This window comes from Scatophagus argus, chromosome 23 (genome assembly GCF_020382885.2).
Source record: "Scatophagus argus isolate fScaArg1 chromosome 23, fScaArg1.pri, whole genome shotgun sequence".
Classification (NCBI taxonomy): Eukaryota; Metazoa; Chordata; class Actinopteri; family Scatophagidae; genus Scatophagus; species Scatophagus argus.
The window spans coordinates 1,421,423-1,436,689 of NC_058515.1; the positions used below are offsets into that span (position 1 = coordinate 1,421,423).

The 15,267-nt window shown below is 40.7% G+C and overlaps 1 protein-coding gene across 1 annotated transcript; it reads right to left on the bottom strand.

The window, feature by feature from the left end:
* Window positions 1-5,858: 5,858 nt before the first annotated feature.
* znf16l (zinc finger protein 16 like) lies at window positions 5,859-14,451 on the bottom strand. The gene is made up of 3 exons (XM_046381473.1): window positions 12,741-14,451; window positions 11,245-11,457; window positions 5,859-9,672 (listed from the first exon to the last, which is right to left on the bottom strand). Exons 1-3 carry the CDS (start codon window positions 13,489-13,491, stop codon window positions 8,966-8,968), a joined length of 1,671 nt encoding a protein of 556 aa, XP_046237429.1. The 5' UTR covers window positions 13,492-14,451; the 3' UTR covers window positions 5,859-8,965.
* Between the last annotated feature and the right edge of the window lie 816 nt (window positions 14,452-15,267).

Here is a 15,267-nt window from a genome sequence, read left to right on the forward strand (position 1 = left end):
GTCAAGGGGGGGAAACGGGTCAAGTTAATTTTCTGGTTCTACTGCTGTTTCTAAGGCTCCTGTGTTTAAAGGTAGATCAGTACCAGCTGAGGTCAGGAGGTGTGAATTTTGTCCCTTATGATTAAAATCTTGTCATTAAAAAGGTCATAAAGTCGTTGCTGCTGAGGCTTACAGGCATACAAGGCTTGATAGCACTATGGCTCTCTGTCAGCCTGGCTACAGTGCTGAACAGAAACCTGAGGTTATTCTTGTTGTCCTCAATTAATTTTGAGTAATAGGCTGGTCTGGCAGTCTGTAGGGCCTTCCTTGTACGATCTAAGGCTGTCTTTCCCGAATGAGCGAGATTCTGTGAGTTTGGAGGAACGTCATACTCTTTCAAGTTTTTGCACATTATATCATGGCACTAGTCTCTTTTGCTTTATGCGTTTCTTTTTAAGCGGGGCAACAAAGTCAATTGTTAACCTTAGTGAGGTGCAGCACTGTCCACAAAATGGTTGATTTGAGAGGGACTATAATTGGCATCTTTTAGTACTCTTTAGTACCAGGACATGATACTGAAGTAAATGACAATAGAATCGCTTCCTTAAATTTAGCCACAGCACTATCAGACAGACATGTAGTATATATATTTTTTCTTGGTGGTATGTAGTCAAGTAATACAGATTCAAAAGTTATTAAACAATGGTCAGATTAAAGAGGACTTTGTTCAAAGACTATTAAATGTTCTATTTCAATGCGATATGTCAAAACAATGTCAAGAGTGTGATTAAAACAGTGAGTGGGTTTATGTACACACTGACAGAAGCCTTACAGAAACCTAGGGGTGGAGTAGGACTGATGCAACCTCTTTGATGAAAGGAAAAATGTAAATACACAAACAAAGAGTTGTGTTCCCTTCAGTTTCCTACTTTTAGATAACTCACATGCAATGGTAGCTGCTGCAGCATATTTGGCCTTTCTTTGTTTTTAAAGGTCACTGTCCAGCAGTCAGACTCTTAACGCTTGAATGTCCGTATTTTTGAAGGTACCAATAGCTTTCGAATCAGTCTGTGCTCCTTGCTATATAACCATGCAATGAAAAGGTCACCATGACAGATTACCTATGACTGCATGGTAATCGGGAAACCAATCTAAAACATGGAAAATGATTGGAAAGGATTTGGGAGGTGGACAGCAAGTTCTGTGGTTGCCTGCCGGCTTCCTTAATTTTCTTTGCCTCCTGTGGTAGTGGCTGTGGCTGGTTTTAGCTGACCCTGAGAGCAGTGTCATTAAGGTGGCTTCCTGGAAAACACAGTTCTCATCGTCTGGTGACACTTTTCCCCTCCAGGTTAGTGATTAGAGTTGTGCTCTTATGGTGTTTTATTGTGCAGCATGTCAACTGTATTTTGTTTAGTCTAGTTTTTTTTATTATTATAATTATTTTAGGTTCACTTGCTTGTTTTGCCCTTTTTGTGTTCTTTTGGCATTTCCCTTTTTTTGTCCTGTAGTTTTTTATTTCTATATTTTGGTCATTGTTTGGCTTACATTGGTTTTGGTTTTGCTAAATGTTGTCTTGCTTTTTGCTCAGCCAATTTAGTGTGGTTTTGCTGTTTATGTCGTCTCGTTTTGTACCGCTTATCCGTGTCGCCGGGTGGCAGCATTCTCAGCAGGAAAGCCCAGACTGTGTGTCAACTTCCACCAGATCGTCTGGGGTTACACTGAGGCGTTCCCAGGCCAGGCCAGCAGGTCAAGACCATACTTTTTAATTAAATTTGAAATTTAAATTTAATACAGACAAACCAACATTCTCCCATGAGCAAGCACTTGTCAGATGCCCGAACCACCTCAACTGGCTCCTGTCGATGTGGAGGAGCAGTGGCTCTATTCTGAGCTCCTTCTGGATGTCCGATGTTTTTACTAGTTTGTTTGGTTATTTAGCTTAGTTGGTTAAAATTAACCAACTAAGCTGAATGTTAATCTTTTCCCTTGTTTAGGGTTTTCCATTTTCTTTCAGATGGGTGCCATTAGGTTGAGGGGCGAGGCACCCGTGGTTGGGTCCCCCCACTTTTGTGTTTGGATAAACGCACGGGTTTCAGCAGAGTTTTGCTGTGAGGCTTGCCATGTTCACAAGGCGAGTGTGTGGTGGCAGCGCACTCCTCTGCATAGTCTGCCCCTCGCTGGTCGTTTTTCTTTTTGTTGGACTGACTTTTAGCTTGCTACATTTTAGATATAAGCCTTTTTAACTGAAATTATTTTCATAAACTATCATTTTTAAATCCACATAGACAAGTAGTTTCATTTGTATGATTAATCCATTTTTTTCTCGCCTCAGCTGCTCCCTACACCTTCATTATTTAGAATTATTTCAATAAAATCCTTAATCCCTAATAGCCATGTCTCTGCCTGCTTTATCAGGAACAGGCCTGTGTGTCATTACTAATCACTACCTGTAAGGTTCAAGGAAAAACAGAGATTTCCGGGGGGGGGGGGTCTCAAAACCCATGCATTTCCAAATAGTGTATAGTAAACTAAAGCTCCTCACCTCACCACATAGCTATAACACCTTCCACTCCTCACGAAAGGCTTTCCACAATATTTTGGAGTGTTGCTGTAGGGATTTTTGCCCATTCATACAGTAGAGCAATACAGAGGTCAGACACTGATGTTGGACAAAAAGGTCTCGCTTGCAAATTCTTCCACACCAAACTCCTCCAACCATGTATTTATTTTGTGCACTGGAGCGCAATCAGCATCTATACAGCGTATTTCTATTAGTATACATATATTGACTGTATATTGATTAATATTCTGTTGTTTTTGAGTATGCATAATGCATAACTGTATCCACCTCCTGTAATGTCTCATTATTATCTTCAATCAGCAAACTGTGTTGACTTGTCATCCTGTCTGATTTTAATATAATATCGATTGAAAGTGGGCACTCTAAACAGATCGATGTAGTTTATCATTTCCATGACTTCTTTTACTGTAGCATGTCATCACGATGGAAACCTGGCTCAGGTCATATGAAGTTAAATAGTTCAACTGGTGATTTAGTTGTACAGTTGAAGGATGAATGTTATCTTACATATTAGATCCACAAACACAAGCTCTGTAAATTTGTATACCATAGTAATAAACTGAGGTTTTGAAAGTATCCATACCTTTACACAGCTTCTCCTAAACTGGTGTGCAGAGAACCAGCACCTCCTATAGGCCAAAAGAATAAAGTATCAGAGGCCATTTCAGTGTCCTGTGATTTCTCCTCCTTCAGTCCAAACAGCTTATTCCATGTCATATAAAAATACAGAACAACAATAGAACAGAGACACTTTTCAATTTAATTTATTTATACAGCATACAGCCAATACAGCCAACAGCTTATCTCATGAGTCCATCATTGAGTCCATCCTCACCTCCTCCATCACCGTGTGGTACGCTGGGGCCACCGCCAGGGACAAGCTCAGACTGCAGCGTGCTGTGCGCTCTGCTGAGAACGTGATCGGCTGCAGCCTTCCATCTCTCAGAGACCTGTACACCTCCAGGACTCTGAGGCGTGCAGGTCGGATCACAGCTGACCCAGAAGTGTAGTGCTATTTTTTTTAAGTACTGGAGTGCACTGATTGAATAGCTCAGGTTGAGACTATTAAGCAGTAGTCATCTAGCTACATCTAGACTCAGTCAACACACCTTAAATGTGACAACTTAAGTGCAACTGAAAATTTCTTTCTCTTCTGTTGGCAGATAATTGCTTAAATAGATAAATGCCATTTTGTTGCTTTTTTTAGTTTTTAGTTTTAGTTCTTTTTTAGTTATGCAGCCAAGGCTTTTGTCAGATTACCAGATAATCAGTCCAAAAAGCAACCAAATCTAAAAGGCCATGCAGGAGAAGTAGGATCCAAGAAATAGGAACAATTCTGGATGAATTTATACTGAGGGCTAATTGGGGAAGTTTTATTACACTTGAGGACATATGAGGAAAGTTGGGTGATGGTCAGACAGGTGAGAGAGACATAATCTGCCCTCAGTCTAGACATGATATCCAGCAAAATCACTCCTCAGAATCCCTCCAAACATTTTTCTTTGACCTAGGGGCAATATGAATATTCTCAGTTTATCCGTCTCCATTTTCAAGCTCCTTTTGTTGCTCAAAGATTAAACCTACTGTAGGAGAGACTACAGACTCACCAGCACTGTTACTTGGACCCTGTAAAGTAGCTGGCAAAACACTACTGTCCACTAAAGCAGCCCTAAACATTTAATTTCCTCTATGAACAGTTTATCCCCAGCATCAACTCATAATGCTCCTCAAGCTTCAAAAGTTGCTCTTTTGTACAAAAGTTGCTCAGTTGGAGACTGGACAAAATTACTAACAGTAATAATACAGTTTAGATCCCTGAGGTGTAAATTCCCTCTCTCTCAGAATCATACTAATCTCAACCCTAGTCTTCATGCAATTAGATACTAATGCACTCAAAACTATCACGGCAAGAAATGCAACTGTGCGAACCATTCAGTTCAGTTTAAAGTTTGCTCACAATGGTTTCCAAATAGAGCAGGTCTAGACCAAAGTCCAAAAGCCAACACCTGGAAACAGTGGAGAGGTAAACCTGCCTCTTAACAGACAGAAACCTCAAAGCAGATCTTATCAGAAATATGAATACTTGAACTTGTGATACCTAAAATGATCTTTAGGAAAAAAAATTGACATGACATCTCCTCTGCTAACATGGAGAGGGAGAAGTTTATGACTTTTACTGAAGCCAGCCACCAGGGGGCATCACCAAGATGATTTGACTTCACTTTAGGGGAGTCCCATGTTATCCATCTTTATATATATAGTCAGTGATTCCAACCTAATGGCAGAATACAAGCAAGCTTCTAACTCAGCATTACAAAGCTTAATTTGTCACAACCAGGCTGACAAGTACAAGTGACATCGGAGGGAGAGCATACTGTTATGAACTCAAAATACAACACAAAATAGTGGACCAATTAAGCAGACACGCGACACGATAGTAGATCAAAAAGCTTAGCTGAAACAGTATTTTCCAAAGAGTCCAGGAGATGCTGAGCTTATGGGTCCAGGAAGAGAGGCAGCCTGTCTGGCAGGTGAGTGCAATGTGGTTTGGATCCAGAGAACACAGACTTCCTGCCAAGCCAGAGAAAGCCAGAAAGGTGTCCAGAGCAGGGAATGTCCAGGAATGGAAGAACATCGGGAAACAGAGCTAGGCAGGGCAGGCAGAGGCAAATGAACCATAGTATAGTATAGTATAATCTGGCATGAGTGAGCCGATGCTTAAATATAAAGTGCTTCAGCTGGAGTTGATGGAAGGAAAAAGTGTTGCAGCTGTGCAGGTGAGATGGTGGGAGGAAAAGTAGATCAGCCCTGCCCAGGTCTGCCAAAACACACACACACACACACACACACACACACACTTACAGGGACAAAGCAAAGACACAGGGGCATACACAGGGGATACAAGGAAAAATGCTACAACCTTGTATAAATAGCCTTTAAATAATGATTAATGTTTTAATGAAGAAAATGAAGTACATCGACTAAACGCAATCAAGTGTGTCTGCTGCAGATCAGTGTGTGTGCAATATGAGTGAATGAGGTTGGGTATGTGTGGGAAAGACAGCCTAATGTTAATCCTGTGGCTGTCACATTGGCTACAGAACTACATTGTGTTGTATTTTAGACATCATTAATTGTATTGATCTTAAATATTAACATTATATTTTTTTCTTTTTTAATTGAACATTTGTAATTATTGCTGTCAAATAAGCATAACTGTCAAAAGTAGAACCTTTCCATCTGACATAGTGAACTGGCATAAAAATGGAAATACAGGTAAAGTATTATAGATAACTATTGTTCGTTAAATTCCACCGTTGTTATTTGTTTCAAAAAAGCTCCCACTCCTTGACGTTAAGACAGCCGTTTATTAGAAAGCAGTTTGTCAATGGTGAGTGTTTCACTTCCACAAGTTGTTTTCTTGCTTTTCGTAGTTCACACAGTGCTAAGACCTAGAAACTCATTTTACAGACAAGCTTGAGTAATGGGTCAGTTTTTTAATGGACTTTCAGGGAATCAGATCAATTATGGAAATACACCAGACACACTTGGGATGTGTTTTTTTTTCTTTCAAGTATTTTTCTATCCACAGTTTTTATTCATCGTACAAGCAAATTTATAAAATAACCAACGGCGGTTGATTGCAGCAGTAGATTACAATGTTTAAAAAAGTAGATAATTACCTTTCTGTTTTACACACAGCATCGAGCCATGTCATGATAAAAAACAAAACAAAAAAGGTGAGCAGGATGTCCCAACAATGTTTTTTGTTGTAGTTACACAGTTAGTCCACATGTAGGCGATGGTGCTCCATTAACAGACCTATCCGTCACCACAGAGTGAAGTTATGACAGGTCATCCTGAGGGAAATGAATAAATCCAACAACGACTCTCACCTTAACGTCCACGGTACCCAGATTAACAAAAGTCTTCCTTCATTATCTGTGTGTGTGTGTGTGTGTGTGGGGGGGGGGGGGGTCCTGCTGAAAACAATGTAACATGTTCTTAAATTCTGAACCAGTAGTGTCTTTGTTAACACACACACACACATATGCACACACACACTTCATTAAAGAAATCAGGGGTGTTTTAAGTTGAGGTTTTAAGTTTTTCCCATTTTATTGGCAACCATTCATCAAATACTGAAAACTCAAGTCGATGGGAGGTAATCCGGTCAGCATCATGTTCGCTCTTATTTTTTAGCTAAATTACTGTGCCATGATGAGTTAGAAAAACAAACTGCAGCTCCGAAGCTCCGAGCCTTTAGTGCAAAGCACATCTGCTGAGGCATACGGTGACATATCATTTGACAAACATCATGTGACCAAGTAGTGTTAATCCATATCGCATTTTGTTTCCCATTAAGGTGATACTAAATGATTGATTATTTCTTTATTTATTTTTTGTAGCATCAAACATCCACCAACGTAGGCTTTAATGGCGGATAGAATTTCTCTCACAAAAGAACTGTAGGTGTGGTCAACTTGGTTCCTTTCCATGTTGTTAGAAAATTGGAGCATTTTACCCATTTCTTGGAGGAAACAAGTTTATTGCAGAGATATGGGAGAAGTGGATTATGCTGCAGGCCAAATCAGCATTCAGAACAAAATCAGCCCTGGGTCAGGCATTTCTTCAGATACCGCTGAGATATAAAATACAATCCTGGAAGTCTGACTAACAGTGGTGGAGCGAGTATGAGTACTCACATTTTTAGCTTAATTAAAAGCAATAATACGACACTTGAAAAATATTCTGTAAAGTAAAAATCTTGCATTCTCAGTTTTACTAAAATAAAAGTACAAACTAATTAATTGGCATCAAAATATATTTAAAGTTTGAAAAAGTACTCATAATGCAGAGTGACATATTTCAGAATAATGTTTAAAACCTTGTAATTATTAATACATTCATGTGTAACCATCACTAATGTTAAAGGTGGAGCTCAATTCAACTCCTTTATATACTGATGGCTAGCATAATCCATGACAACACATCATAATGACTTTGTATATATTCTGCATGAATAATCTGAATTTGCAAAGTAGTAGTGTCTAAAGCTGCCAATATTGTCCTCCAAACTGTAGTGCAGTAGAAGTACGACAAAACATAAACTGGAAATACTGCAGTAAAGTACAACCATGTTAAAATTGTATGGTAATTAAAAACAGTACTTGAATAAGTGTACTTAGTTACTTTCCACCACTGCCTCTCAGACACCAAACACTGTACATAAGTAACCAGACACGGCTATCACAATCCCAACCATTTTGCCTTTTGTCTTGCACAGTTCTGATCTGCCTCCTCAGCTGAGTTACTACACAGTAACAAGGTAAAGTACATTAGTGTTGACCAGCTGCCTGTCTCAAGCCAGCTTCAAGTCTACTCAGGCTCATTTCCATAGTATAGTGAAATATGCTTCGGAACATGATTAAAGGATAATCACAGTTAATTACAACTTAAGTCAACACTTTATCTGAACCACTACGTTTGAAGGTTAAATTTAACCTGAATGACTGCAAATGGGACTAATAATCCAACAATGCACAGAAAACTGTGTACGGCAGAACATCACTCTGGAAACTGTGATGGATGTTTACAACAGACAGTTGGAACTTGTAGAATAAAAAAAAAAAAATTGTATTATTCACCTTTGTTTTCTCCTTTAAATAAGTTTGACTGATTGGGGAGGGGGTTGTTTACTTGCCCCACTGTAACTGACTACAATATCATTACAACAGATAGAAATGATGGGCACAACTGCAAACTGAAGTTGTAATGAACGGAAATTATCCTGTAAAGTAAACAAACATTATAGAAAATGGACTAAAACTATGCTATAACACTGGTTAGGTCCTTTTATGAACCGATGCCTTCCACTCAAACAAAGGAAGGGCATCCTCTGGGCTTTCAGGGGTTTATCCACTTCCCCGACCTTAAAGCACAATCACCTCTACAAAAACACATAACTGTTGCCTGATGGCCTCTGATAAGCTTTTTTTTTTTAACAAAACACGGTAATTAGCTTGTTACAGAGCTTTTAACAATCCCCACACACTCTCATATCAGTGAGAACTTGCTCTATTGTCATGGAACTGTAGATGTTTCTGCAGCTATGTCGTGTCAATGATGTGGACTTTGACTTAGCTCTGATTGGTCAAGCAGCTGTGTCTGAGGTCAATCTTAATGTTACAGCTTGTCTTTATGTCTCATGCAGGAGTGAAATGTCATGACTGTGACAAAACACCAAAGCTTGGGGCAGCATCACAGGCATAGCAGCCCTGTTCTCCAGGCGAGCAGCGGCACCTTCACCAGTGTCAACTGAGAGCCACACGATGAAGACGCACGCCTCAGCGTCTGCACCCGGCTCTGACATATGGTTAACATAAGCCTCGAAAGCAGGGCTGGTTATTGCGCCGGGGTGCAACGGTGGCTTTTGTAGGTTCCCAGATGACGGAAGCTGCGTCCACACTGCTGGCAACAGTAGGGTGTGGCCCCGCTGTGGATCCTCTGGTGGGTGTACAGGTTGCCCAGCTCCTTAAAGCGGCGGCCGCACTGTGGACAAGCATATGGGCTCTCACCGGTGTGTACCCGTTGGTGTCTCTTGAGTCCAGAGAGCACTGAGAAACCTTTCCCGCACTGGGGGCAGGGGAAGGGGCTCTGGGCTCCACTATGCACCAGCCTGTGGCTTTTTAAGCGGGCTGCATGGCGGAACCTCTCCCCGCACTCTGGACACATGAAAGGCTTCTCTCCAGTGTGGATACGCTGATGCTGCCGCAAGTTGCCAAGATAGTTAAAATGGCGGCCACAGTCCCCACACTCATACCCCCCCTCAATTTTAATCTCCTTTTTCACAGGCCCCCCTCCTCGGCTGATACAGGCACCTGCCCCTACCCCTGCACTGCCCTCATTCTGGGCCCCTCCACCCCTCCTGGAGTCACTACTGCTATCTCCCATGGCGGGTGCAGCTGAGCAGGTGGAGTGCAGGGTCTGGAGAGCCTGGGCATCAGTGGAGTCTGAATGTATCAGTTTGACGTGTTCCTCTAGGAACACAGAGTCAGGGCAGAAGGTTCCACACAGAGAGCAGATATAGGTGTGACTTGGGAACTGCTGGCCTGAAAGCACAAAGTGACATTATTTCAGCAGGTTAAACTACGGCAAACTGGATTGTTTTACTTTGTGAGGTACAGACCACTGTCAGCTGCAATGCAGGTTTAAAACACATCAAACAACTCTTTAGCAACTCCTTTAGCAGGGCCATGTCTGAAGGAATCCGGTTTGCTTACGTGCAGCGATTTGATGAGTGACTGACAGATTTCCATAGATTCAAAATACATAAAGTACAACATTAATTTAATTTCTATAAATATATATATATATATATATATTTTTTTTACAAAATATAACAGTAACTCCTGCAAATATCAGCAGGATAGTTCTCCCTTGCAAGTCGGGTCCTGCTCAAGGTTTCTTCCTGTTAAAAGGGAGTTTTTCTTTTGCCACTGTCTGCTTGCTCGGGGGTTCAGGCTCTGGGTCTCTGTAAAGCATCTAGAGACAATTTTGACTGTATAAGGTGCTATATAAATAAAATTGAATTGAAATATAGACACACGGTAAGTAATGCAAAGTGTACTGCAAAAAGAATTCTGTGATGTGCTATAATATCATTAAAATGTCTTCTATAAAATAACATTTTCTTTATGACTCCTTCATATCATGAAATTATACTTCATGCATCCCAAATAATTAGTATCAAGATGTAAATACGCTGTGTAGTAGTACAGTCAGTGTTCCTCAGCTGAGGGGTTCAATCAAAGACTTGGACGTTTCCACTTGAACTGCCTATTGTTACCATCAACTGAAGGTGTAAAACAACTGATAATGGTAGGTGACTAGTTTAGCATTGTCATGGCAAATAAGAGCAAAATCTATTCCAATCAATTCACTTACACATTATATTACATTATGTGCAAATAAGATTAAACTGCTAAATTGGCCGGTCGTCCTTTTTCTCCTAAATTGTTAATTATCAATTCCTGTCTCTCAAACAAGACAGAAAAGAAACACCATTTCCCGCTTACTTTTGATGTACACAAACACACACACACAATAGACAGCACACCAACAAAATAAGGTAATTGAAGTCCCAATGCCGACCTCCTCATGTTAACTTTCTCTGGGAAGTGCAGTTAATGTAACAATTACAAGCAATAAATGAAGCATACTTTTCAGCATGGTTTATTACATGTGGTTACTGTGGAATTCAACTTTAATTGAAGCAGCTCATCTTAGTTTAATAGAAGAAGGACACGCTGGGGCTCGCTAACTAGGCCCAGCGTGTCCTTCTGGGGCTAGCTAGCCATATCTCTGCATCACAAAGAGTTCAGCCAAAAGCATGTGAGGCGCTGCACCTTGTTAATGTTAACTGGCTCCACATTCAAAGTGTAAAAGAGTGAGAGAAGCGGAAGGAGGGGATGTCTGAAGAGAACGTGTTGATAGAGTATATTAGATCGAAAGGATGTGAGGATGTGACCTCAGGTAAGCCTTAGTCTCTGATAAACGGCTGATACATGACGGGAATTCACTGACCTGATGGCAACACAGTCTTGTGACAGTCAGCTCACCTTCGGTCCTGTTTATGTTATTCCAACCATCATTCCCTTTCCCTTATCCCCATTCTTACCCACCTGCTGTGGATCGGTCTGTGTTGCCCTCCAGGGGACTGCCCCCCTCCCCTGGAGAGCTCTGAGGCTCCATGGAGAACTCAGAGGGCTGGACATGTGAGAGCGGGGCCTGGGCCTGCTCTAGTCCCTCCCTCTCTCTCCTGGACAGCTCATCCTCATCATCATCATCCTCTGTCTCACCGGTCAGGGTGCTCTCACACTCAGGCTCCTTCATTACTGGGAAAAATAAGACCACGTAACATTTGATCACCAGGGTAGAGTTGAACTGCGAGAATTCACTGTTCATGTTTTCTTCCACTTCTATAAGATACTCTGTCCTTACTGGCATTTTATGGAGGCCTATTTACAATTTAATTAAAGAGTTTGGTTTAGACCTGCTCAAATTGGAAAGTGTCATGAGATAACTTTTGTTGTGAATTGGCGCTATATAAATAAACTGAATTGAATTGAATTGAATATTTCCACTAGCAAGAGGAAAAGTGATGAAAAATTTACATTGATATAAATGTGGCATATTGGTGGCATGTAGCTAGAATCAAATACAATACAATATATGACATATTGTATTTGTTTTGCTGTAACAAGAACAGTTTCTTGTCATAAGAAATAAAAATAAATATACATATGAGAAGTGTTTTCATGAATTATACATAATGTATTGTATTAAGAGGGCCGCAAGGTGGTGCGATGGTTAGCACTGTCGCTTCACAGCAAGAAGGTTCCAGTCTGGGCCCTTCTGTGTGGAGTTTGCATGTTCTCACTGTGCCTGTGTGGGTTTTCTCCGGGTTCTCCGGCTTCCTCCCACAATCCCAAAAACATGACCATTAGGTTAATTGGCTACTCTACATTGCCCCTAAGTGTGAGTGTGAGAGTGTGTGTGGTTGTCCTTCTGCGGCTGGGATATAAAATGGATGGATGGATATTGTATTAAGAAGAGTGGGAGATCATGTCTGTCTGTTTTTGGCTAAACTTGTGAGGATTGTTCTCTTGTGGTCACTGTTGCTCTTCATCTTTGTTTATTGTCCCTTTGTTAGTTCATGGTTTTGATTGTGAATGCACCCTGTTGTCCAACCTGGAGCGTTTGGTTTTGTGGATCGAAGCTTTTTCCATTTCAATTTCAGACTGATTGATAATTTGTTGGTACTTTGGATTTTCTACACAAATAAGAGACTGTGTTTGTTTATTCCCTGCTAGAGTCCGTCTACTTATTTGGAGTCCACCTTTACCTTAATGACAACAAACCCAGTGACATGACGATCACATGACTCAAAGTGCTTCATCCCATTGGTGCAAAAATCATACAAAAATCCAAAAGCAGCCTTCCTCACACAAATTTCTGATACCACTGAGGATGTTAAAAGAACACAGAACACTGCTGTGATGGTTCACCACAACTTGTACATGTTCAGAGCTGTATGAACACCTCTGTTGAGTCCACACACACACACACACACACACACACACACACACACACATTATCATTAGGCCTGTGAGTTTACCTTTCAGGTCTGAAGAATATTCCATTGGTGCTATCCATTCATAGTCATACATCCGTTTGCTACCAGATGGGAGCATACTGAAGATGTCATCTGTGGTGGACTCGGAGTCTCCGTGCCCAGGCCCGGAGCCAGCCATCCCGCTGTCTGACCACAGGTGAAGGGAGTGTGTGTCTGTCTCTTGGCGAGCCTCCCTGTCCACGGTGGCTTGGCTGTTCTGATCTCCATCCATTTCAGCACACCCCCTCGAGTTCTTGTCTTTCATCAGATAGTCACAAATAGCATCAATATTCTCCTTTTTGACACCAGGCATAACAGCTTTGGCTCTCCTGGGGTCGACATTATTGTGTTTGTTGACAGGGGTGAAGTCAGCTTTCTTGAGACCAGGATCTGTAGACGGTTCCACGGTGGAAATGCCGGGGAATCCGTCCCTACCATCCCTCTGGACTGTTTCCAGCCTCGCTTTCAACACTTCGATCTCTTCGGTTTTCTCGCGTAGCTCCATTTTCAGGACTCGTATCCTAATGCTGACCATTTTGCGGATCTCAGACAGAGCTGTCTCCAGCACTACGGTGATGTTTCTGCCAAGGTGCTCGGTGATGTCGCTGACCGAGCAGAGCAGCTCCTCGTCGGGCTCCAGCTCCAGGAAATCGCCGTCGACTCGGTTCGCTGACCCATGAGGCTCCATGAAGGCGCCGTGGAGTTCAGGAGACAGGCTTGTTTCAGCGAAATTGTGGTTTCTTTTACGACTCATAGATTATGTTGGCTATGAGCTTTATTTTGTGGAGAGTTTGGCTAGCGAAAAGCTACTAGGCAGGCTAATGTTTGGATGATGCTGAAAGACGGTAGTTAGGTTGGCATGAGTAATGCCGGATGTAAAAAGGAATCTCTCTTCAAAACAAAGGCATTTTCATGTTAAACAACTGCCTGGAGGTAGTTTTGTTAATTATACCTTTGTTTTGAAGGGAGTAAATGGAAGTGTCCTTTTGATATTAATTTACTTGACGGATAACGCACAACAGTTACAGTAATGGCTGAATTAGACAGAGTTTAGTTCAAGAATAGATCAGTTTTCACAAGCAGCGCCCTCTACAGTATAGAGCAGCTCAACAGCTGTGGGAGTTGTATCTATATTATAGCAGTACTTTCCAAGGCACCCTTTATAATATATTTATAAGATGTAACTAATGGAGTAATAGACAAATGTTCTCACCTTCTGTAGATCATGTATGATTCATTGATAAAATTAATTCAAAGTTGTAAGTTTGGAAACGTTTCACTTGCAAGTATTATTTTTTATTCTGATAGTAGGCCTATTAATGTAATTTTAAATGTTATTTATTTTTGTTCATTTATTTCTGATGGCTCAGTGGTGTTAATCATAAACAATGCAGTTGTAAGTGTTAATAAACTGTTAGAAATGGATTTTGATCACCATCATGTACAGCCCTTTTCTAGAAATATGTCCTTGTGATGGGCATTGTGATTGCCTCCAAGTACTGGCCCCATAAAATATGTTAATTAAACAAATAAACGCACATAGTGACAAACGGAATTGTCAATTCCACTCTGTTTCCATTCCACAGAATCCGAATCAGTCGACCGTCTGGACACAAGCCATGACAACCGATCATAAAGTGAACACAGCTGAGCAGACCAACCTGAGCTAATAAACTGAACCCAAAATGAAACATATGACTGATCACATTACTGTAGACAACCACGACAGATAAAAAACTCTTCAGTTTAAATGAAAAATGAACCAAAAATAAATAAATAAATCCAAAAGATATTGTAAAGAAATATATAAAAATCAAGTAACTCAAAAGAATGTTGTTTCAGGTGTGGAAATCATGCAGTCTAAACAGACAAGGGGACTTTTCACAACACCAGTGTTTTTCTTGTTAATGGTGTATAACCTATAAAGTAATCAATATATTATGTAAGTCATTAGTTAAAACTTACAAACCCTTATATAAAATATCATTTTTGTGATATTAAGAAACTGAATGAAATGATGACAGCTTGGATGGATGTGGCAAATAAATAAATAAATAAATAAAATAATTAAAAAAAAAATATCAAGTGATGATGCAGCATTATGTAAGTGACCATCCTATGAAATCACTGAAAAGCAACCTTATTGCAGGGTGTTTAAAAAAACGTGAACTTGCAGGCACAAAAATACAGCATGGATAATACTTTCAGGGACTGACACTCGCATATAATATAAAAACTCTTGTACTTTACACCACTCAGTCATCTGACAACTAGTGTGTGGTGAGTTAAAGTTTAATAAAAAGAGCAATTGTAATATGACACTGGACTTTTCAGACACCTTGCAGAATTATTACATGAGTGCTGAGCCATCATCTGTCTTGTGACTCCTTCCCTGTTGTTCTCTTTGCTGCTGTTATAAATTCCTGTCTTGTTCCACTTTCAGATCAAATGAACGCTATTGCTGCCGCTTAACTGCAACTGTGAGCTGACAGAGGAACTGGCTGTAGGGGAGGAAATGCTGAGTCTGTTC